The sequence below is a fragment of the Coturnix japonica genome, chromosome 14 (assembly GCF_054131305.1).
Source record: "Coturnix japonica strain WE chromosome 14, WE-NBRP24, whole genome shotgun sequence".
Lineage (NCBI taxonomy): Eukaryota > Metazoa > Chordata > Aves > Galliformes > Phasianidae > Coturnix > Coturnix japonica.
Genome location: NC_140676.1, coordinates 669,420 through 694,732, shown reverse-complemented (window position 1 = coordinate 694,732; position 25,313 = coordinate 669,420). Strand labels below are relative to the sequence as shown.

At 44.5% G+C, this 25,313-nt stretch overlaps 1 protein-coding gene across 4 annotated transcripts in view; it reads right to left on the bottom strand.

Moving 5' to 3' along the window:
- The window catches only part of UACA (uveal autoantigen with coiled-coil domains and ankyrin repeats), a 68,019-nt gene extending 43,428 nt beyond the window's left edge, over nt 1-24,591 (bottom strand). Inside the window, exons 1-19 of one of the 4 annotated variants that reach the window (XM_015873407.3) lie at nt 24,451-24,591; nt 14,255-14,388; nt 13,860-13,948; nt 13,396-13,460; nt 12,746-12,803; nt 12,557-12,627; nt 12,345-12,451; nt 11,204-11,385; nt 10,696-10,733; nt 10,446-10,532; nt 9,883-9,990; nt 9,061-9,093; nt 8,480-8,578; nt 8,263-8,299; nt 7,907-7,956; nt 4,119-6,821; nt 3,566-3,718; nt 3,372-3,437; nt 789-2,669 (exon numbers count right to left, since the gene is read on the bottom strand). In XM_015873407.3, coding sequence (XP_015728893.2) covers nt 2,598-2,669; nt 3,372-3,437; nt 3,566-3,718; nt 4,119-6,821; nt 7,907-7,956; nt 8,263-8,299; nt 8,480-8,578; nt 9,061-9,093; nt 9,883-9,990; nt 10,446-10,532; nt 10,696-10,733; nt 11,204-11,385; nt 12,345-12,451; nt 12,557-12,627; nt 12,746-12,803; nt 13,396-13,460; nt 13,860-13,948; nt 14,255-14,388; nt 24,451-24,507 — 4,209 coding nt within the window. In that variant the 5' untranslated portion in view covers nt 24,508-24,591 and the 3' untranslated portion in view covers nt 789-2,597. Of the gene's footprint in view, nt 1-788; nt 2,670-3,371; nt 3,438-3,565; nt 3,719-4,118; nt 6,822-7,906; nt 7,957-8,262; nt 8,300-8,479; nt 8,579-9,060; nt 9,094-9,882; nt 9,991-10,445; nt 10,533-10,695; nt 10,734-11,203; nt 11,386-12,344; nt 12,452-12,556; nt 12,628-12,745; nt 12,804-13,395; nt 13,461-13,859; nt 13,949-14,254; nt 14,389-17,129; nt 17,832-24,450 lie in introns of those variants that run through there. The other 3 variants (XM_015873408.3, XM_085514916.1, XM_085514917.1) reach the window with 3 other exon arrangements.
- Between the last annotated feature and the right edge of the window lie 722 nt (nt 24,592-25,313).

Sequence of the window (25,313 nt, the reverse complement as noted above, 5' to 3'; positions counted from 1 at the left end):
CTCAAAGCTTCATCTCTTAGTTCCTGACGTGCTGTGATTTTACAGCATCATCAAACCTAAGGTAACAAAAGAGTTTGAGCTAGCACGTACCAGTAATACTCATTGCATTGACTTGCACTGCTCCCAAGGAAACTCAGTTTCTCATTTCTAGGTCATTCTTCACCATCCTCCATTCCCTCCTTCCCAGAGGACACAGGTAACCAGTGCATCCAAGTGCAGCTCCACACCTGCCTACTGCCATCACGCTGGCACAAGCTCTGCTACCGCTCCTCCAGAGGAAAGCCCCTCAATGTGCATCTGAGCTGTTATACAGAAGGTGCACAAGTTTTATTTCAACCCCAGGAGCTCTTTGGGTTGTGGAATAGCAGGAATGCTGCTGCAGGAAGCAAGGCAGAGATCAACAGCAACACCGCTATCCTTCAGTAAGCACTGAACTGAAGCAGAGCAGATGGGGTGTGAAAGGCACAGAGAGCTCCAAAACTCTTGGCACACAGTGAGCAATGGCACACAAGCACTCAGGTTTCTTAGATCCTGTGTTCAGGTGATGACCTGTCCTGAATGAAACCATGACAAGAAGCCACGAGAAGCCAACACCAAGCAAAAGAACCTCTGTAGGAGTGATGAGGCAATTATTAACACTGAGGACTTAAGAACTCTGAAAAGACATGGAAAAATAGATGTTTCTTGGGATTCAAGAGTGTTCAACCGAGTTCGATACCCTCCACAACCCAGACTATTTCGACAGATTATTTACATGGCTTTACCTTTCACAGAACAGATCACTACAATAAAAGAAGAAAACATTTTATTAATGCAATATAGGAGAAGTTTAGAAAAACATACATAGAATTCCCTCAATAAGGAAACATAGGATATCAAAATATGCCAGAGTTAGTATATCAAAACAGTCACTTTCTCTCTAATAAGAGTTTCAAGTAATGCAATCATAAAAGAATTTGGCTAAAAAGTAATGTGCATATACTGAGATGCTTTCTGTAATAGTCCTCTAAGAAATTAAAGGAAAGCAGCAGTAGATCTGTTGTACTACAGACATATTTAGTAAATATATTAAGTGTATTTATGTAATATAACTGTCCTGCACATCCATCACTCTGCATATCCTCCTGTATGTGGCAGTTGTCTCTTCAACTCTATGAGACTGCCAAAAAAAGGGTCACTGAAGGAAACAAATGTAATATCACTGAAAACGAAGACCTAAGCCAATGAGATACAGCTTGTAGGGGAGCCCAATTAATGTGAAGCAGAGAATTCAGCACTCCAAACTTCAGGCTTTGTTTTTCAGGGAGCACAGAGAAGGCAGCTTTGTCTTCTCTGCTTCAGGCTGTCAGGTTCTTATTTGCTGGTTATAAACAAGTGCTTCCAGCTGAGTAGCATGAAGTTAACAGGGCCACGGAGAGCACTTGCAGTCTGCACTATTAGAACACCAGCTTACATCATTAGGCTTGTTTTTGAATTACTTTAGGTAGCTCCAAATTTCATATTTTTTGTTACAAAACTCACCCATGGAAATATCGTCCTTCAATTAAAAAAATAATAATGAAACCTTGTTTTAACAGGTAGATTCCAAGCAAATAAAAACTCTCATTTCATTCATCACACTATTTGTATCTTTCCCCATAAATTACCAGATTATAGTACATAATTTACAGTTAAGAGGAAAATAGCTTAAACTTTCATGAAATAGTGTTTGAAAATCCAGTAAGTGAATTATCTCAGGTACAGCTCGCTGAGCTGCTTGGTCTACACCCATATTATGGCTAAAGAAGAATTAAATTGTGTTCAAGTAGAACTATTGCCTTTAAAAAAAAAAAAAAAGTTGCTCTACAAACCATTAAATTCCAGTCCTATCCCTCAGCCTACAGCAATCAGTTCCACAGAGGATTCATTAGAAGTCTCTTAGGTAGGGGACGAAGGTTATTTTGATGGAAAACCCAATTTTTAAGACTTACTGGGAAAAAAAAATAAAAATAAAAGACACTGCATCTTCAGATTTATTTAAACAAAGCCTATAACTTGGCCAGCCAAGTTACAGCACATACCTAAATACCTTCCATCTAGCTCTGCAGCTGACTTTCTAAGCACACTGTAATAGTCACCATCATTTCCAGTTACAAACATAATAGCCACTCTTTTGGAGAAGAGTTATACAGCTACAATATTTAGCCAAGCTTATTTGAACACCATTTATTTTCAACCACTCCATGAGAGTTCAAGTCATAGGATCGAGTTTCTGGGAACAGGCCTTGTTTTAAGAAGTGGTCAATCAGACATCAATTATTTAACTACCATGTCATCATTTTGACAGTCAGCTCATACACCAACTTTGAAGTATGTTCTACGTCTTTTAGGAACCTACTGAAAGGAGCGCCAGATCTGAGACCTTGTAGCTCTACTTTACTGCTTTGGAAGAAAACATTTTGGCTTCATAAGCTGCTTCATACATGGAGTAACTTTCAGGAATTCCAATTACAGCCATAATATCAAAATAACATAAAATTCACAAAGGTTATCACTACCGTAAATCACAGCACTCCTACAAGCTGCAGCAGCCTTCAAGAGCAACGGCACTAAGCATGTCAGCAAACAAGTCCCTGTCTCATTTGAATGATCTGTAGTAAAGCAGCTTGGACATCTTCATCCATGTGACCCTAGAGCAAGCAAACACTCAGTTACAAAGGAAAATAAACACAACACAAAACATCAATTATACACAGACAACATTAGGAGGGTCTTCAAAATTGCCCAGAAGTCACAACTCATATTTCCACCACTGGAAAACTCTGAAGTCCTTTAGGAATCCTGATACAGTTTTCTCATGAGAGAATGAACTGCCTGCCCAATACAGCAGCATATTGTATGATAATAACTATAGACAAAAATATACATCATTCTTGTTCTCTGGATGCCACAGCTTGCTCTGGTAGCAGTCCTACTTTTATGTGTTTACGTATCTGAAGCCACAATAGTGAAATCAATTGCTTAGTTCTTTGTTCAGAGAGAAGCACTCAATAGGCCTGCATTCAATTTTCCAGCTTTAACATGACTTCCCTCCACCATTACCTGGGATAATGCAGAATTAATACATTCACATCACCCAACACCATCACCTCAGAGCAGATCACAGCTACATATAATCACACTGAAGATGAATGCTAAGGGGGCAGCACCGTAAGACTGCTGTGGTATTGCTTTTCTTTTCCGGGATCATTCAATTCTAAATTAAACTCTGAGCATAAAAACAAACTTGAAATTAGCACCATTTACTTATGATCTTCCAATATGATGGCCAGAAATACCTTGAGAACCTATAAATTCAGATGACAAAGTGTCTGAGCTTGGGACTATCATACCTGTACTGCACTAAGAAGATGCGTCCGATAAACTGAGACTACCTCTTGATGCTGCCTTTTAGCATCCTGTAAAAAGGAAGACAAGAAGAGTGAGAAAACACACAGCTGGTCTTTTTCATACAAAAATATGACTATACACAACCAACACAAGCAATGTTCATGCATTTCAGACAACACCTTGCACAATTACTTACAGCTAGCTGTTGTTGCAGTGTTTTTACTTGGTTCTGGAGCATCTCCACCTGCTGGTTCTGCCTCTTTGCAGGAATCCCACTGGTGTACGTAAGCTGAGACAAGCCATTAAGAGCTTGTTTTAATCGTTCCACATCATTAAGCAGCTCTGTTATCTTTAAAAGAAGCACAAACTCATTTAAGGAGGCCTCACTTCCTGAAAAAGCAGTACTTACTGTTTTTTTTAATTACAATACATGAAACCAAGGCCAGAATACTTTCTGTATTTAAAAGAGAGCTATAAACACTCAGGTGACCAATAACCAGAGGAAGAATGAGTTCATACACCAAGTTATCGAGCTTACCATCTCATCAATACTCTAAACCAACAAGGAATTAGAAAAACTTAGCATAATGCCAGAGATACCTGGGACTCCTGCTCATGGGTTTGGTCAGTCCTGGGTACCAAACACCCAGCACACAAAGCCATACTTGAACAGCTAAGCAGCTACATCTGACAGAGCTCGCTACTATCACACTGAAGAGGTTTGGCCCATTAAGTACCTGACAGCATACCTTGTTATCCTTGGCTTCCACCTGCTTTGCAGACTCCTGTATTCTCTTCTGCAGGTCAATAATTGTCATCAGTGATTTATCACACCTTTCTTTCTGGTCTTTGATTTCTTGCTCAATACTGCAGCTCCGTAACTGGAGCAATTCCTTCTCATCTTTTAAGGAGCGCTCGCTCTGCTTAGCTTGCAAAGCCTCCTCGCACGCTTCCTCATACTTCTTATTTACACTGGACAAATTTTCAGCTATGGTATTAATTTGGGCCTCCAGAGCACTCTTCATGGAGTTGTATTCTGATAAGTCAATCACTTCTTTGCTCTCCAGGTCTGTTAGAGCTTGTCGGTTACGCTGAATCTCATCCTGTAACTTCAAGATTTCCTCGCTTTTAACTTGGCTTTCTCCTTCCTTCTCTTTCAAACTGTTTTTTGTTGCTAGGATTTCTTGTTCCAGCATTTCTTTCATTTTCGTATATTCTACCAAAGGCACCGAAGACTTCTTCAGATCCAACAATTCCTGCTGCAGTTCCCCTACTTTCAGTGTCTCTTTATCATAACATTCCTTCTTACTTCTGAGAGCTTCCTTTAGATCCTCTATAGTGTGCCCAAGAGCGTTCTTCAGCACATCAATCTGCTCCACAGGCAGATGCTGGCTGCCCACAGTAGCCTGCACAGCTACACCCTGCTTGGCGCTCTCTTTCAGCTCATCTTTCTCATCTTCTTTGTCCATATATTTCTGCAGCATCTCTCTCAATTGCTTGTTCAGCTCCTCCATTTTGCTTGCAAACATCTTTTCCATTCCATGGCATTTCTCAGCAAGGACATAGTTTTGCTGCAAGTCATTCTGGATGGACATAATGCCCTTTTTGAGCTTCCCATTCTCCTCCTTGCACTTCCTATTTTCCTCCTCACTTTCTTCACACTTCCGCATCTGTTCCTGCAACTGTGCTTTTAATTCTTTCACCGTGGCTTCAAAGCTTTGTTCTCTGTCTTCAAAGGAGGCAACTGGGGCATATTTTGACTTAATGCATTCCTGAATTGTGTCAAGTTCCTTCTTTTGGGCTTCAATTTCTTGGTGTAACTGCAAAATCTCTTCTCGACTCCTCTTATATTCAGCAGTAATTGCAGCATTGTTTTCCTGAAGCTCTCGCACACTCTTATTCAAAGCAGCCACTTTAGCATCGTGCTCTTTTAAACTTATACATTCGGTTTGTAATTGGTTCTGTAAAAGTTTCACCTTATCTTTCAAAGCTCCATTTTCTTTATCTACTCTCATAAACTCCTGCTTTCTCTCTTCATTCTTTTCCTTCATATCTGACAACTCCTTATTACTCTTTTCCAGTGCATTATTCAAAGCAGTTTTCATCTCCTCATGTGCTGCAGCCAAAACATACTCATCCTTCACAGACTCTCTAATGGCCATGTTTTCAGAGACCAGTTTGCACACTTTTTCTTGTTCATCCCCATATTTTTTCTGAAGCTCTGCAAGCTGCTTTTCAAGCTCAATGCCATTAGACTTTAAAGCTTCCATCTCTTCCCTGTGCTGCTCTGGAGACAGGTACACAGCCTGCAAGTGCTTCATGTCCTCACTTAAGCTGTTCTTCTCCACCAATAAACGCTCAGCTTCTGCTTTGCTCTCATTATATTTCCTTGTTAATTCAAAAAGCTTTTTGGTCAGATCACCAACAGTCACATCACTTGTTTTCTTCAGTTCCTCATGAATTTTTAAAGGCACATTCTGGCTTTTAATTTCAGTTTTCAATACTTGGATTTGTTGCTTAAGCATCTTGTTATCAGCCTGAAATCTTTCCAGTTCCTTCTGCAGAGTTTGATTCTTCTGTGACAATTCAGAAATCCTTTCCTCCAGTTCCTCCTTTTGTTGCTTGAAGCCACTCCTCATTTGCTCGTGATCTTCTGGCTTCACGTGCTGAGCAAGTTTAGCCTTCTGACCGTCAGATTCCCTTTTCAAAGCCCAGATTTCTGCCCGCAGTTTCTCACACTCTCCCTCAGTCTCTGCTAACTTTCTTGCTTTCTCATTCACTTCATTTGACAGCGACCCCTTCATGTTTTCAAATTTCTCTGAAGTTACAGACTGTGCTAACTTTGCTGCTGTTTCTTTGAGCTGCCCTTCTAACTCCACGACACTTCTTTCCCTTTTATCTCGCTCCATCTCCAACTTAACAAGTTCCTTCTGCAACCTCTTATTTTCTTCCACCAGCCTTCCTTCATCTCTCTTAAATTCTGCCACTAGCAATTCGTTCTGCTTAATCTGGTTCCTCAGCTTACCCACTTCAGCAGAGGCTCCTTCGTACTTTGTTTTCATCTCTTTCAACTGATCCTTCAGCTCCTCTGCTAGCTTGCTGTTTCCTGAAGCAGCTTCATTAGTCAGGTGATCTTTCAGAGCAAGAAAGTGGGTCTGCATTTGCTTCACTTTGCCTTCTGAGTCAAACATCCTCTTCTGCACATCTTTTAAAGCATCTTCCAATTGTTTTATCTGTCCGTCTGATTCCTCCTTGGTTCTTTCACACTCTGATGCCAAAGCTTTACATTCAGATACCTTGTGAGACAGTTCTCTCTGCAATTTGCTTATTTCTTCTTTTGCTGCACCGTAGCAGGTCCTCATGTTGTCAAGCTCATTCTTTAAAGTTTCTCTCTCTGAACTGGGTGACTGGTGAGGCAGGGACAGCTCCAGGGGTCTCAGCATAGACCTAGACTGAAGATAAATCGGTGTAAAAGCAGATGCACGCTTACAAGTGTGACAAGTTTTATCCACACACATTGTCATATTCATAACTACATTAAACCTATGCTGATGAGCATAATATTTTCTGAGATGTTTTGTTTCCTTAGTGTTTTTTCCCCCCTAAAGAAATACACTGATCTGCACCTGCCCATATCACGTCAGCAACAGAAGGTCTGATTATACTTCTAGTTATTGCTTACAAGTCAGACCCCACTGATGTTAAAATGAATGTATTGTACCTAAGTTTTATTTCCCTATTATTATTCACATCCAATCATATCTGCTCAAAGATACGTAAAGTTACTGTAAGTGTCCCTGCCATCAAGCACATGAAAATAACAGTCAAAAGCACTGGAGCATGCCAAGTACACCATGATTAACAGGACCTTCACTCCACAGTGACTGAAGAAAACAGTCACTTCAATTACTGCCCAGTAAAGAATGTTTTATAAGTAAGAAGCTTCGCTGTTTCACTACATTTTCTTCAGTACCAACCTTTACTTTGCTGCCAGCCATCATGGCTATTCCACAGCACTTATTTGGTCACGTTCCAAGCACTTACTACTTTCAGGTCACTTCCAGACCTGATCAGCTTAAAGCCACTTAATTCTGGCTTGGGATAAGGTTTGAATTTTGTTGGGTTCTTTTTTTGCTTGGTCAGTTTGTGAAGGTAGCTGTCAGCTATCAGTCTGCTACCAGCAAACAAAATGGGCAGGAAATTATTATTTAGCTGGCAGGAAAATAATCTAGATTTTAACTGAAATTAAAGCCAGAAAAGTGTTAGGGAGAGGAAAAACAACTGCAGTGTGCACTATGACTGCTGCCCCAGGCTTCTATTGGGTTCCTTTCTAAGGATGCCCATTACAGACCATTCAGGGCTGATGTCTTTGCAGCATTTACAGCTATGTCATATACACAACCCTAGAGGGCACCAGCAGTTAACAACACAGCAAGGCCAGTATTACAGCAACAGTTTAATAGGTGCACACTTATAAGAAAATTTAGCTTTCCCAATAATAACCATCTCTGAATTCTAGTAGTAAAATATTTATTACCTGTGATTCCACGGCAAACACTTGACCTTGCTTAAGTAAATCTTCCTTTCCTAGATTTTCAAAACAAATAGCATTTAGTTGAGAAACAGTTGCACAAATCCCAACAACTACGTTTTTCCTTCCCAATTGTATTCTTTTTAATGGGGCTGAGCTACAATACAGGTTGCTGCTCAAGTACCTGGTATTAAAACACCATTAATTAAATTAAGTAAGGCAGGAAGCCTGGATAAGCTCCTATAAAGGGAAAGACAGCCCTGCCACCCCAGGCTGGGTGCTGCTTTGCAAGAGAGCCATGAAGGCTGCCTGGAATTGGAAGCTTGGCATGGGAACCTTTAGGAGTTAACTACAACACTTACTGTTACTGAAGTTACTTCCAGATCCCACTAAGTCAACCTACAACAGATAAAAATAGAAACTGAAAGTTTGCACTGCATTTTTATCACATTTAAGTTAGTGATTAAAAGGCAGAAAACTTTACATGAGATAAAACTCAAGACTTTCAATAACTAAAGATTAAGTATTGACTATAGTAAGTATCCGCTGTTGTATGGCACTTCAAATCAGTTCACATACTTCATAATATTTGAGTTTAGCTTTCAGAGCTTCAATAGTCCTCAAGCTTTCCTCCTGCTGTTTTTCCTTCATAGTCAGGATTTTCTTCAACTCATCTTTCTGAAAGAGAACAGAAAGTGCTAAATGCCAAAGCCATAAGGATGGCCAGATTCATAACATAAGTAGCTTTTAAAAGTGGTTTAAAGAGAACTTAGTCAAAAATAAGCACTGAGAGAATACTTCAATCCTTTAAGCTAAAACTCTCCTACAAAACTACATCTCTACAAGAACAGTCTTGAAGTCAAGGAAACAGGTATTAAAATCACGTGCAATAGTTCCATTAATGCAATGCAAATAAATGGAAGTCACTACTTCAACAGATGCTTACAATACTTACAAGACTGCTTTTAAGGTGAAATAAAGATCACAGCATTTATTTGTAGCAATGCAAATACCATACAGCTCTACAAACCGAATACACATCAGAAGATTTTAACATTTATATAAAACTTTCCTCCATAGCCTTAAATACCATCTCTTAAACTCTAGAGTCATTCCCCCTATTCCATAGTTCCATTACACATTAAGGTGATATATCGTACCTCATTTTCAAGATCATCTGCAAACATTTGCTCCTGCAAAAATAACAAAAAATCCCCCCACAAATCATTGTTTAATCTTGTTTTAAGGGGCTTACACACTATGAGTTGATGAGTCTACCCAGCATCCAATCCTACATGCTCCCAATACACTGCCCACCTTGCACTGGCCTAACCTCCAGCAAGAGAGAAACAAACAAGGGTGCTGACAGAGCACTGTCTCTTGACACACATATTAGGAGAACATAATACCTTTTTGCTATACATTACTGAAGCAGAACAGAACTTCTAAGTAAAAAGCTGTTGATTTTAGAACATGAATATGAAGAGGCAGAATGGTTTCATCAGGATCTTTTGGAGGGGCAGAGGAGGAGAGCTGAGTATTGTTTGTTTTGAGGGGGAAAAGCAGGGCAGTTTAGGTTTGGTTTTGTAAGAAACTTAAATTTCAGATAATGAACCAAAACTGAAAATCTGTTTTCCCCTCCACTTTTCCCCAACTGAAGAGTTTGATGGGTTTGTTACTTTAAGTAACTGCTGGAAATTCAGCAATGGCTCTGATAAGCACCCATGCACAACACTACAAAACGGTAAGTTAAGTTTGCTTTCTGAATTACAATAGACAAGAATGCCTCGTGGTTCTTATTACATTATAAAATATAGCCATAAACGCTATTGCTCAACTTTATGAGGAGCAGTAGACAAAGGTGCAGCATCTCCTCACACTTTCAATATGACTACGGACTGAAGGTCCTTGCAGCACAAGAAAGTGAGTGCAACACCTACAGAAGTAATTTGCAGTAACTCTGTTGAGACTAATGGTTTTACCTCAGTTAACTGCAGCTGGAGCCCACTGATTCTATCCAACAACATCCTTTGCTCCTCTTGCACTTCTCTCATCTGATCCTTCAAATCTTGATTTTCTAACTCTAATTCCTAAAAAAAAAGAAAGCAAGCAGAATAAATACACCACACTCACACAGGGAAAACTGCAGTGACACAATAGGAAGATGAGAAAATTAATACCAGTTAGAGCAACTATGATGCAAGTTACCTTTAGAAAGACAAGCATACACCTCCCGAGAACATTAAAACATCTTCCTGTTTTGTGACCCCAAGATCTTACTGCAGGTGAAAGTAGTAGGCACCATAAGTTAAAGAGATGGGTAAGAGCAACCCTCATCTCATGTCTTAGAAGTATTTATTACAAAGAAAAGTGTACAGCTTATCTGCATAATTGTCACTTTACTCACACAATTAAGTTTTAAGTAAACAGCAATATATCTATGATCTTCCTAAATGGAACTGCTAGTGCTTAATACCACATCTTGTCTTTTATTCCTGGTTCATTACACATACAGGAATACATGTCAGAAACCCTTCTTGTTTACCTGAGCATTAAGTTCCTTCTGATACAGCTTGACATTCACCTCTTCCTGAGCATGCAGCCGATTCCACTTCTGTGACATATTGTTCATCTGTTACAGCAACATTAAAGCATTAATAGACAATCCTAATGCATTCTGACAACATTTATCCAGGTTTCATTTCAACATCCAAGGGGGTTTGGAGAAACTTCACTATTTATCCTCCCACACCTCCTCATAAAGCAGCCTTAGGAGATACCACAGTAGGCCTCACCTTTTGTTCAGGCTGCCCTCTCTTCATGGTATCTCTTGCTAGAAAAACAACACAAAAGATTAATTTAAAAGACAAACTCATTTCATTCATATCCACACAAAACATGCTTTGCAAACCTACTTCCCTTTCTTAGGAGGACATGTCAAGAAATAGTTCCCCTCTCCACAACTTCAGTTAAAAAGTAAAGAAAGCATTTCACAGGTATAAGAGCTTAAATAAAGAAAGCTCAAGAACAGCTATGATCAGTACTGCAAGACCAGTTCAGTAATACTAATACCCTGTACCTCATCACATCACAGCCCGCATTAGCTTTAAAGGCTTTACTACAGACAAACAAACAAGAAAACAAAACCCTTCTCCTCTCTACCCTCCCACACAGGCTGTTTATCTGCTTTTTGTTTAAAGGACCGCAGCAGTCCTCTGAAGAGTACATTCAAAGTCACAGTACTGAGAGGATACACAATCCAAATGAAAGAGTAACAGCACGCAGTAGCAGCCACGTTCATACCTTTGCTGGAATCCTCAACGGCAGCTTTTATTAAAGCCAAAATGTCAATATTGTCACCAATTCTGGCATAGTAAGCACAGTCATGACCAAGGCCATCAACCAAACTAACATCCGCACCATTTTTGAGCAAAACTTCTACCGCGTCCTTGCAGCCATATTCACAGCCTAACATTAGGGCCGTCCTGAGGATGGGGAGAAAGACTGCATTCAGAAACTCTGGGATCTTATGCTTTCAGAGGAGAGCTCAAAAAATAACCTCACACTTATGTCTACTATGGAAAGTAGAGAGAAGGAATCTTTCACTTACCAAGAGAGGAAACCAAACATTAAGAAGTCATTTAGTAGATAAATATTTGTAAAATGCAAAACACTGATAGCAGTACTTTCATAAAACCCAGCACAAACCAACTGCTTTGAGAGCACCACCCAGTTACTTTGAGGACTCTTATGATTTTTTACTTACTCTGTTTACATGCAAACATCAACAGACACAACAAACACAAGAGGAAGTTTAGACAGAGTTCCAGCACTGGAACCCTGGCAATGCCTCCCAAACATTTGCCAGCTTCAGAACATGCAGTGCAAGCACCCATGCTCTGTCTCCCACCAGACCCAAGTCCATTAACCACCAGGAAGGCGTTCTCCAAGAAATATCCAGCAAAAGAAGCAGTGAGTTAGATACTCCATTCTACCCCTCCTCCATGGGTATAGAAAGAAACATCTCAGGCCCTTCCAGCCCCTCAGAAGCCCCAATGGGACTCCAGTACTTGAAAAAAGTACTGCTTTCATGATATGTCTTATATATCAGTCTCAGAGAGTATAAGTTGCAACAGTGGACAGACAAACTCCAATTGCCATTTCTCTGCTGGCCACCAATGCAATTCTTTCCACTTAGGTCTATATAGATGTATTTTAAGTGCAAGAATAAGCCATAAGAAAAGCCAAGTTTGTTTGCATTATTGAATTGGCACATAATTTCTGGACTAAAGTCCCAGGTCAGAGGGTTGTGGGGTTTTTTGTTGTTGGGTTTTTATTTTTCCTTTGCTCAACTTAACATTCATTCTGCAGCCTGAAAGCCAATGGAGAACTTTCCACCCTCGAATGGTCAGCAGGCATCCTGAGAACGCTTTGCATGCATTACCTGTTTTGTTTGTCCCTGACATTGATGTCTGCTCCTCTGTCTATAAGAAGCTGGCAAACTGTGGGGCGACACATCTGAGTGGCCAGCACTAGTGGTGTCCTCCCATCCTAAAGAGGGGAAAAAAGGAATGAGAAAAGGGAAAGGATGTAGAGAAAGTGCACACAAGGATATAGCAAGGCTTGCATGAGAGAGAGGTATTAGCAACAACTTACCCCATCCTTTGCATTCACTGAAGCCCCATGGTCACACAGGAGTTGTATGCTAGAGGAGCAGTCTGACATAGCTTGCAAGAGAAGAATGAAAAGCAGGTTACACTGCTGAAGAATTAGGCATATCTGAAATCATGCATTATAAAATCTAGATTTCATACTGCTGTTAGGAGGAAAAGCAAAGTCTTTTACCTGCATCATGAAGAGCCGTTCTTCCTTGAAGATCCACATTCTCTGTTGGACAATTGTACTGTTAAAATAAATAACCTGTGTTATTAACTTTCTTTCAGATCACACTGAGAACATTTGAAAGGTTTTGAGGCTTTCACTGAAGCAACGCAGAATCAACGCAGGTAAAATGTACCTTTACAGTTCCCAGACACACTGACATACAGAGAAAGAGCAGCTAAATTAAAATAAATGAAGAAAACCATCACATCCCAAAACAATTCCCATGCAATACTGTTTCATTAAGGAAAGATGGCTGGACATAACTGCCCATGTTTCAAAGCAAACACTTCTCTTGTGCAGATCTTTCAGCATCATTGTTCCTAAAAGCAAACTGCTTCAGGAAGGGAGCACTGATCTTTAGAAGATGCTCCAGTTCACTTTCTTTGAAAGGCAGAAACTTTGAACTTCTGAGAAGAGGCAAAAGGATGTTGTTTATCTTCACTTTCACACTTCCAGCCACTCCTGTTTTCTCATATGAAAAGAGATTTTCTTCATGACTGTCAGGTTTGTTTTTTAAACCAGAAAAAGCAGATTATCTTAAAATTCAGACACCCCCCCACCCCCAACAAAGGAATAAAAGCCAGAGCAAAGGAAAAATTCTACTTTCATACCTGCAACAGCTTCTGCAGACATAAAGCATGTCCATACTTGGCAGCCAGGTGCAACGCGTTTCTACCTAGAAAGCACCAACACCAGTTCAGGATGTATTAAGGAACGTGCATTTAGAAACACCATACACACATTCAACATGCTTGTGCTGTTTCTCAGAAAGCCAACAATCCCTAATGAAATCTGCAGTGCTTTGAGATAAATCTGTCCATAACAGATTTCTTTTTAAAGACTCTTATGTGAGCCAAAGTCAAGTCCTGCTGCATGTCAGGAGCACGCGTGGACTCACATGGTGCTACATGACCAAGTTTCTCTTGGTTCTTTTTCTAAACTATTTTTTGCCAACCACACGCAGCACTACAGGAAGGAAGGAGACCTACCCTGCAACTTAGTTTAATCCCAGTGCAAAGCAAAAACCAAGCTGAGAACTTCAGCAAGTTGCACTTGAGCATCTGAGGAAGCATACCTGCAGCATCAGTGGCTGTGATGTCAACTCCGTGAATGAGGATGGTGTTCAAGCAGTCCAGATTTCCCTTTGATGCCACAACATGGAATCTAAATAGAAAAGCCATGCTTAAGTGAATCTGTTTTATTCACAAAATAGCAATATTAACCAAGAAAGTCAAAGTAAATGATTGCATGCTTCAAGTCCATCCTCTCCATTTATTCCACTGGAGCACAGAAGCCACATAACCTTCTTTGTTCAATTCCTCATAAAAAGTCTGTGTAAGACTAGCTTAGATAAGGCAAGAAACTAACATGCACGTTGCATACACATATATTCACACCAGCTTCCAAAGTAGCAATAAGACTTGGGAATGGAGCGACTTCCCCATCAGCAGAGCACTGGAAGTTACTTACGCAGACCTCCCTTCCACATCCAGCTTAGTGGGACTGACTCCTTTTTTGGCAAGGATGGATGAAACCTTTTCCTCATCGCCCCTCTCAGCTGCTTTCATTAACCTGTCATCATACTTGTTCCAGTCTGTATTCAGCTGTACGAAAGAGAGCATTAGGAAAACAAGTGAGTTTGTGGTACAGCATTGATCAGCTAAAGCTGCTCCCATGAAACACGGAAGCTCATTAGTGGGGGGAGGGATTAAGAAAAAAAGAAGATATTTCTGCTTACAAATCAAAGTCATCCTGTTAAACTGTTTGGTCATTTACGTACAATACCACAGCATTTCAGTCAGGCTGTCAGCATTGAGCACTGCTCAGGGATGGCCTGGTTGACTCACTCTGATCCTTAAAGGAGAATCTTTGGGTATAAAACCACTCTCTTCCTGCTGGGTTTCATACAAAAGGCCTAAGACTAAAGTTACACACAGTAGTTCCTTATAAATTTAAGGAAAACTCAATATTTTCAAATCTGTGGGTTATGAAACTGACTATCTCTCTTGGAGCAGAGGCTGGTCAGCCACAGGACTCACAGCACAGTCCTTCATTAACTGTCTCAAGAATGTTTCTCCCAATGCCCCATTATTACATTTTAACCTTTCCCCCCCTCCCCTGACCCCTTTCATCTCAAAAGCTGCCTCCTGGACTCACAGCCCTTAGGGAAGAGCATCAGTTCTTCTCTCCCAAGGCAGTCAGTTCCTCCGGCTACAGAAAAACTTGGGGGGATTTCTTGCTTATCTTCATTGTCAAACATTTACATTGTAATAGCCTAAATAAAGCAGTAAACCGTCCCATGTCTCTGGTAAATATCTGTCCATGCCCCAAAGCTTACAAGCTAAGACACAACAGGAACAGATAAGCCAGGAACAGCAAGCAGCAGAGCCCAAGACACTGCAGCTGAGCACCTCCAATCTAAGCAGCCAACTTCAGCATAAGCACCCAGTAGTCACAAAATGTGATTTCATAAGGAAGTGGGCAGATAAAATACAGATGCTACAGTCCTTCCCCTTCCTATCAGCCCTTTCATAGTCCAGGTAGAGCAGAGAACAACACGAGGACGTGTCTTGTGGGACGTCTGAATACAGCAACAATTACAAAACACGTAATCAACAGCAGACTTGAGTTTCTGTGAATTCAGCAGTCAGCAACGTGAAAAATACGAACCAAGTTCAGCCTTTTCCAAGCTAAGTTCAGCCTTTTCCAAGCTAAGTTCAGCCTTTTCCAAGCTAAGTTCATGTTTATCAAAACCAGCTGAGCCCCACAGATTTACTGACAGTCACACTGCTTCCATAACAAAAAGAATGATGAAAGAACAGCAGAAATGAATGCGGGGACCTCATGTTACCCCACCAGCTCATACAAAGCTCTTCCTCCAAGCACCATTCCAGCCTCTCTCCATGTACCTTGCCAGGGAGGGAACCCCCAACACAAGCACATTCCATATGCACAGAGATGCACTGATTCAACCCCCTGCATTGGGTCATTCTTAAAAATAGACCTCCAAGAAGTCCCAAAGGGCTCTCCAGTTTTAACACCAAACAGATGCGCCAATCTGGCTGCTCAGGGTTGTTCACAGATCTGCAGCTTAGCTGAGCAGGAGATGAACAGCTATGAGCTGCACAGGAAGAAAACTCAAGGTTTATAGCTTCAAATTGCCTGCAAACACCAAAGCCACAGAGTGCAAAGAAAGCACAGGTCAGGTATAAACACAGCACTGCACAAACGCAGACAGTCATCACCCCCACTTACTCCTTGTCAGCCTCCAATTCAGAGCTGCAGGTGACACCCTGCCCACAGCACCTGCTCTACCCACAGCCAGCACAGCCCTTCCCACGTGTTCCATGATTTGCACAAAGTTCTGTGACAAAGTGAAGGCCAGCACTGCTCCACGTCCCCCGCTGGATGCTGGAAGAGCCCTGGGCAACTACATGGGCACCCAGTGGCCAGCAAACACAGGCCCATCTCACAGCCAGGCAGGCTTTGCTGGCTGGAAGAGATGAAGGAAGATCAGAAATGAACACCTACAGCCACCGGTGCACAACAAATCATACAACGGCATTACAGCTGTAATTATCCTTATTTCCCCTTCCCATAACATGACTGTGGTAATCACGGAGCCTCAGCAATGACTTACTGAAAGTGACATGCAGTAATAGAAACAGGCAGCTCTCAGTCACACCCACAGGTGTTTCAACAAAGTGCAGCACCATTGTCAATCAATTAAAACATTAATTAGTTACCAGCCAAGCCAGCCTAGCATCATCAAGCCCCCACAGAGGGCACACCATTGGTCACAGTAAGAGCTGCAGGCACTGCCAGCAGGGAGAGCAGGATTCCTCCATTGCCTGACAGGTTCTCTGCTACAAGCCCCTTTTTGAGCCAGTTTTAGTTGTGAATACCCCAGAAGCTGCACATCAACCTCTGCCCCCTACAAGTTCTTTGAAGTACAACAATGTTTCACGAACTTAAAGTGATCACAGCGCAACATTTGTGTCCATGCTCAGACTTTGAGTTTCGGACCTGCAGGTTGTACCCACCAGCTCAAACTCAATCCAATACACAGACAACCCATCACTATACACCCCTCCCTCCCATTTCATCAGTCTCCAGGTAAAGATTCTTTCACTGTTGTGTTAACAGAAGTGCAGCTTTCCTTTGGTCACTGCAAAGGACTGCACTTAACTGCTACCACCTGCACGATCCACATTCAATAAAGCCCTCAGGAATAGTTCCTAAAGATGAACACAACTCATTCATTAACAAGGAGTTACAGAATTCAAGCTTTTACATTTCTGCGGCTGTAAGGTGCTGCCATTGGTAGGAAATTCAGGATACTCACCGTGTCTTTAGTTGCACAAGAAAACCAGCAAGTCATTCTAGAAGGCACAGCTCCTCACTGCCAGCAGTGCCCGGTGTGCCTCGCATCCAGCTCACAAAGCACCAAGCAGAGCGGGTTGGAAGGGGGCTCTCACACACGGATCCTCTCCCCCACCCCAAGCTCATTTTGCTCCATCCTTTGCTTAGCTGGGATCCCCAGGTTTGTTTGCTGCATCTTCAGGATCCTCCTCAGCCTTCATCCCTGCGGGCTGACCGCAGCTCCGTGCCTCAAAGCCCGCAGCCGACTGCCCAGGGATCGCTCGTGTGTAAATACTGCCCAGCCCGGAGCGTCTTGTCAACAGCACGCAGACAGTCAGCAGCCCAGATCTATTTTCTGATAGCAGAGCGATGGAGAGCAATAGCTATTAATACATTCCCTGCATGCTCGTGCCGTGAGTAATGTCTTTGGGGTTTAATGTTCACCGAGCAGACAAGCACGCACCGAGCTGCAGCACCACGTCCTGTTCCGCAGACACAAACACTCACTTTAAAATAACAAACACATTAGTCAAATTAACTGTCGGCTGACATTAATGAAGGTCATGCTTCTCACCACTAATAACACACGAGGACTGAAATACCAGCAGGAGTCATTTTTTCCCATTCCACCACAGCTCAGAGCCAAAACCAGCCCCGCCATCAGACTTGAGACAACTCCGACTGCAGAGCAGATGGAATGCGGGAGCCTATTTTGACAGAAATTTAACCCATTTCAAATTAGAAAACACACATGCCTCCGCTTCAAAAGGATACCTCCTTCCACAGTGATGGAAGCCATTCTGAATAGAAGCGGGTTTCAGCTTACTGCTGCTGCCAGTCTGTCTCCCAACGCGTTAAATGAGAGGAGTCGCGGAGGCTGTCAAAACACTCAATAGACAGCATCATGTTTAACAGTAGGGAAGCTGGAAGTCTCCTTCCACAAGCTTTGCATTTAACCAGAGATCTCCTGAGCGCTGTATTTAGAGGGTTGGGTCAACATTACAGAGCACTGTTTAGTCTGCAGGGGAGACAAACATGATGCAGAGCAAGAAAGACCATAAACACACAGCACAGCCCCTGTAGGGCACTTGGAAATAGCTTCAAATGGCTTTTCTCAGAAGAGCCCCCTGTCACAGACAAATCACACCTACTCCTATTTGCACTATTCACCCTTCCCCAGCCATTTTTCAGCTACTCCGTGCTACCTGCTGGGAGCAGCACTGCGCCTCCCAGCACTGCCGTGTCCCAGAGGACATTCCAGGGCATCTCTGCAATTAGCCTTCATGTGACAAAACCACCCCAAGAACATTCAGTGCCTACGGGAACGACCACATCATCACAGAGTTATCCTGAGCAGAACCAAGTCTGTCTCCTCAAGCTAAAAGTGGCATTCTGGAAAGAAAATAAAGACATTTTATGTCTCCCTTGTACAGATCTGCCCAAATCCAACCCGTGGCAGCACAGCTGTCATGGCTCCATGAAGTGCAGCCCAGCTGCAGACTTGTACCAGTGGAGTCCCCCTTCTGTGCAGCTCCATCTCAGAGAGCTCAGAGGGTGAGAAATAAAGACCTGAGTGTGCAATGTGTGTATTGTGTCAGAGGCTACAAGGTGTATCCCACACAACACAAGAACTGAACCAACACAGTCAACTGCTCCTAGCCTTCAGCCAACAACTGAAGCTTCCTAGGCTAGAGAGAACCTAATTCTTTACATAATAATTTTCAATTAAATTCCCTATTATCTAGTTCTTCATGGTGTGCAAAAAAACTTTTAGCATCCTCCACATCATCCAGGAAGGAACTGTACAACTTCACTGCACACAGCATGAACCACCACCTCCTGTTCTCTCTGAACCTGAAGCCGTTTATCTTAGAGATAACATCACTGATGGGAAGCAAAGCTGCTTTCCCTTATGAAGCTACAGCCCGTCCTGCAGCTCTCTCCAGGCCAGCACACAGCACTGCTGCACCCTGCAGTGCTCAGAGGAGCAGCCAGACCCTCACTGCTCCACACCACACACGGTGCACACTGAGAAGCTCAGAGGCAAGATTTGCAGGACTCTGTAAGGTTACGACCTTGAGAAACGAGCACGTTCATCACTCTGTCATTACAATTCAGGATCTGAAGATGAGAAACCAGCGAGAGCCCAGACACCACCACCAGAGGGGTTTGCAGTCAGGCAATCAGCACCCAGAGCAGCAGCTTGCTCCTGTGCACACAGACACGTCCTGCCCTTAGCAAGGGGCAGGGAAGGGCACACAGCTGCTGGCAAAGGAAACCCTGGGGTATTGTCAGCAGAAATAACTGTGATCAGCTAAGAAAATATTTGTATGCTGCTGACAACCAGCAAAGCAATTAGTGAAGGTCATATTTAAAATGTGTTGATTGATAATGACCTTATCCAGGTGTTCCTGCCCCAGCAGGGGGATTGGATCAGAGGATCTTTCCAGGTCCCTTCCGATCCCCGACACTCAGTGATTGTGTGATACAGATTCTATTACAATTAATCAATTCATCAATCTATTTTCACTCTCCTGAGTGAATCCAGCAGCACACTCACAAGAGCTCCATGCCAGCAAAAAGCCCACAGAAGATTTCTGGTCACCAATGTGAGCACGATGCCATACATCCCCATTGAGAGAACTGAAGCAAGACCTTCCTTCCCCAATGCAGCTTTCTGGCAGAGCACCTTCAGTTCTATACCAGCCGTCATTGTGCTCTCATCTAACACTACAGTCAATCAAACACTCATGTCAGGAATAACAGCTGGGATTCAAAGCAGACCTTAAACCTTCCAGCCTGAAAGCTGCCATAAACCTATGAAAGTGAACACAGCTTCTCGTCACCATCAAGTGAGGCTGATAATCCCATTAATGGAAAAAAAATAAACGAGGCACATCCTCCCCTAATGCCATTAGGGCTCGACTTAAGCACATAACACACATGGAGGAGCAGGGCTCAGGCAGCACGCTGCCATCCTGCAAACTGTCACAACACGTGGGTGCTCCTGGATGATCTCTAAAGACACAAAGATAATACTTCTATGTAAATAGGTATAAAAGCAAAAGCACAGCTTCTGGTGCATGAAAGGCCATTAGAAATAAGAACTCTTGTCAAAGAGGGAAAAAGAATCACTGGCTCTGGGGCCATCTGTTGCAAGGCAGACACTTCCCCAGCACAGGTTTTGCTGCAGGGCAAGGAAGACGCTGGATGATAACAGCTCCCTGAGACGTGTGTGCTGATAACAGCTCCCTGAGACGTGTGTGCGTCACAGAGCGCAGCCAGCAGCTCCTGCATTTCACCCTGCTCAGTGCAGGGGTCAGAGTACAGCTGTGATTCAGTCCAACATGTGAACAGACACACCCTGGGATTTACACAGCACTGAGCAGCGGCTGCTTTTGAAGCAGTGGGATTTATTTCAAAGCTGCACAGACTGTTTGTAGCCCCATCAGTGCAACCTACATCCCCCCCCAGCCTTGTCAGAACCACTCAGCAGGTGTTAACAACCCCCCTGCAGGATGGATTCCCATCACTTAATGCCATCCCCATCCCACAAGCTTGGCCTGATCCACTCTGCCCAGAGGATGCCACAGATACAGGGCTGGGGAGAGGGCTCGAGTGTATTTTATAAGCATATCCTGCTTATCAGTGTCTGTGTGTATCCACATCAGTGTGCCTTGGAGTCCAAAGTGGAAGGAGCAAGACATAGCATTTAGTCTACATAAAGGACAACAGAGCCAGGCTGAGCACAGGGATCTCACCCGGCCCAGCAGGTTCCCCCATGCAGCTCATCATCACCACCTTGTTCACCCCAAGGTCTCCATCTAAGATAGGTAAGGAAAAGCCCAGCAGCAGCAGCACACAAACTGCAGTGAAGTGCTCAGCTCTGCACGCAACTCCAAAGGATGATGGTGGAAAAACTGCCAAATAAATGAATAAGATTCCGGTTTTATTTTTAAACACGATCTCCTTCACATCTCATTGCCAATGACACGCAACCTAAGTGCATGGTATTGATGAGCCACCCCCAGCCTCTCAGCCCCGAGCTCCATCGCAGCACTAACAGAAGTGACCTGACGTACCCTGCACTATGGAATAAAGCCAGAGCTCTCATGGCTGCACTTCACAACAAAGGCTGCCAGGTCCCTTTCACAGTAAGGCTGGGTGCTGCCTTTTGTGCCTACCCCAAATGCACCCTTAATAGCAAGGAGAGCATCACAGTTTGCAGGGCCTGCAATATAGCTCTGCCCACAGAAGGAAGAGGCATTTCCCTTTCAAATGGGAGAGGCTGAAATGCAGCTGCCATTAGAGCACATAGGAACCCCCTGGACTTCCAATTTAAGATGTTCTCTAATTGCTGCACTCCAAAATTACAAAGCCTTGTTAAAGACTCCTTCCTAAAGCTGCCTGCAAATCACAACACACCTGCACGGCGCTGCACCACAGGGCTTGGCTGAACCACAGATTGCTGCTCTCGACTCTGTGTTTCTTCACAGGAACCACAAGCATCACACAAACAAGCACAAGATTCCATTTAACTCGATGCAAATGAAGCCCAATTTTCCTCCAAGGAATGCACACACCAGCACGAGCCTTAACAAAGCTTCTCGGAACCCAAACATCCTCTAAGAAATAATCACATTCAGGCTAGAATTTGACATTCAAATGTTACAGGGCTGATTGCTGGCAGTGGTGCCTGAGCACAGTGCTGTGAAGCCGTGCTGGGATGTGCAAGAAGGGCTGAGTAACTCGGCTCCAGCCAACAGCAGCAGCACAGGGAACGTTCTGCTGAGCAGGCATTGCCACAGGCACAGGGCAGGGCTGAGACCAAGTGCCATCAAGGTCTTGCTTGCCCTCAGAGCAATATGTGCCACCAGCAGCACAGGTCTTCTCCCAATGGGGAGCTGAACCCAAGCAGAGCAAAGGGCCCCTCCTCACCCAGAGGAGCATCCATTAATGCAGCAGAACGCGGCAGCATCCACAGGCAGGAAAGAACTAACACAGCCCGACAGCTGCCCCTAAATACAGGAGTTGGTCAGGTACTAATTTAATAACCAGGGACTGTCATGCCATGATGAGAGCTCAGATACCTCCCTTTGCTTTTCCCACAATGGTTTCCACTGATTATATACGACATTCATGGTTTGCTAGTATAATTTAAACAACCTGAACATTACTTTTCCTAAAGCAGAAAAAAAAAACAACCAAAGTTTGTGCATGGTTTTCCACTTGCTCATCCTCATCACCCGAGGAGCTCCAGGCAGCGCTGCCAATAACTGAATTCCTCACATGGGCTGCCCCAATGCCTCACCCTCCAACACCAAGAGCCTGGAGGAGCTGCAGCCCTGCCCATAGGGACCAGGACTCCCACCATCCGTGCACTGCAGCCTTCATGGGCCACAGGATCTGCTACAAAGCTCCCAGCCCACAATAGCACAAAGGACAAGCAGCATTTGTCTCCCTATTCAAAGGGCTGACATCACCAAGCAGGCTGCTCACATTATGTCCCGAGCACCAGCTGGAGCTGACAAAAGCAGGTAATTCATTTTTCAGGTGCAGCACCCTGGATGATGGTGGAGCTGGTAATTACTTCCTGCGTTTCATGGCTTTCCTTCATTATAGGACAGGTAGGAAAGCCATTCCAAAAGGTCACCGTCAGAAAACATTAAGGCACACAACTGCTGCCTTAACCTGAAGGAAAAGGTTCAGAAGCTCAATGAAGGGATTAAGTTTCTCTCCACCCCCCCCAGGAAATAGCACTGGGTGGGAACAGGAGGGAGGGATGAAGTTTCCTACACAGACAGCTCTTTTTGCACTGCTTTCAGGCTGGATCCACACCGCCCGGCCTGGCAGGATTCCCACCCACATCCCTCCTGCCCCAGCAGCCAGGAACAGAGCGGGCTGCATCCCAGCACCTCCCTTCAGCCTCACCATTAACAGCCACCCATATGGAGGAACCCAGCAGGAACCCCCCATATAGAAGCAGTATATTTGAGAAGCTGGTGGAGTGACTGTGTTCCCAAAGGATGGAATGACCAGATGAAGTGAGCACACCCTGGGTACAAAACCCAGCTTATAAATGACTTCTGCTCAAGCAGATTTCCTTCAGGTATTCTAGGATGGTTTCATTTCTTAGAAGTGCCGAGACTGATCAAACCTGCTTAGAAAGGAAGGTTTGTTGATCCTGCTCCACAGAGCTGAAAAGCCCCAATATCGGCCCAAAGCTGAACACAAACACTGCATCACTTCTCAACTGTTTGTTGACATTTCATTACCGGGAGCTTCCTTTGAAATAACAACCAGTTCTAAAGGACAGGACGACTAATGAGGAGCACAAAGCAGTGCCAGCCTACACTGTCATGACAGACATCTGAATCACTGCGATGTGCTCATACACGGAGCTGTCATTCCATGCAGGGAGTTGTCAGCAGTTTACAAGCCTGACTGCCCGCATAGCTTTCAAATGAACTATTATTCTCCTCAATGCTTTCAAATTTAAGACAAACGAGGAATAGCGTTGGAGAGGGATCTGATATCTCAGAAGATGGCTGATAGGAGCCAGCACGGCCCGTCCAGCCGCCTCTTTCCGCTACTCCAGGCAGCAGCAGCACATTGAGCGAGCAGGGGATGGCAGAGATGAGCCCAGGAGGGAAACTGCCTGAGCGGGCTCCTAGGAAACCATTCACCGAGTGATGGCAATTAAAGACCCTTCGCTGTGCAGCCTCCAAACAAAGCTGTCCTCGCTCACAAGCACCGCTCTCATCAAACTCCATCTGCGGACAGGAGCGAGAAGGGGCACCAATAAAGCTGCTCATAGGCAGCTTTAACTCAGGTTAGCTTTAATGTTAACCTGAGTTTTGGGGGGCACAAAGAACCGCTGACAGCGAACTGCCACCAAAGCCCGCAGCTCCCACAGCCCACGGGGGGGCTCAGCGGTCACTGCAGCACATGGATCCGGTACGACCGAACCATGCGGGACCTGGCTGCCGTGCACGGCAATGGACCGAGAGCGGCACAGGGAGGGAAAGCACGGGAGGGTGGGCGGTGCTGGGGGCAGAAACAGCAACGGAGCGGAACGGGGGGACTGAGCCCGTGTCACCCGAGCGGTACCGCACACACAGCATAGAACACACCGTACACAGCACATAGAACACACGGCACCGAGCAGGCCCCGTTCTCCGCCCCGTTCTCCCCCCAAGTGCCGGACACTCTCCCATCGGTTCCCAGCCCCGGCCCCATAACGTGGACTCATGTTCAGCCCCGGCTGCCCCACGCGGTCCCTCGGGACACCCCCCGTCACGCACCGCGCTGCCCGCGATGACGGCCTCGTGCTTCCTTAGGCGGGACTTCAGGCTCTTCATGGTGCGGCACCGGGCGGGCGGCACCGACCCGGACCCGGCTCCGGTCCGGTCCGACCCACGTTCACCCGCCGCCCCGGCCGGCCCAGCCGCGCCCCCACCCGCCGCGCCACCTTTAGCCCGTAGCCCCGCCCCCGAGGGACCTCGCGGCCAATCGCTGCCCGACCGCGCGGGAGCTGCGGCCAATCGCCGGGCAGAGAAGGGGTGGGACTTCCTCGTTTTAAAGTCCTCCTGCAGGGGCGTGGCGCTGCACGGCCGCCAGGGGGCGCCACTGAGCGCGGGGCTGTAACAAGGTGCCCCAGGCAAAGAGCCCCAACCTGTGTGCAAGGAACAGGGTCCGGGATTAAACTAAAACATAAACAATTATGGAGAAGAGCTCCATAAATGAGCTTTATGGCAGCCCCTCCTGTCAGGAGCCAGCCCTGGCTCCGTGCATTAAGAGCAGCTTCTCCTTGGGCAGCACCTGGCGGGGCTGTTTGCTGGGGGTTGGGGCAGCATCCACTGTATGAAGCTGAGCCTTGTACAAAGGTTCCTTGTACCTGAACCATGGACAAAGCTGAACCTCAGTTTAACCTATAGCAGCTGACTCTGTTGGAGTTCTTCAGGTCAGAAGCGTTTGCTGTGTTACTGCAATATATAAATGAAATCAATACAATGTTGTTTCATTACAAAGAAGTTCTCATTGCCAAGAGGTTCGGCCTTTTGTTCTGTAAGTGTCTGAGTGTGAGCACGCAGCAAACAGCAGCTTTTCCCCCTTCCACCAACCCCGTGCTGCTCAACAGAAGCTCCTGTACAGGTTATTAGGAGCA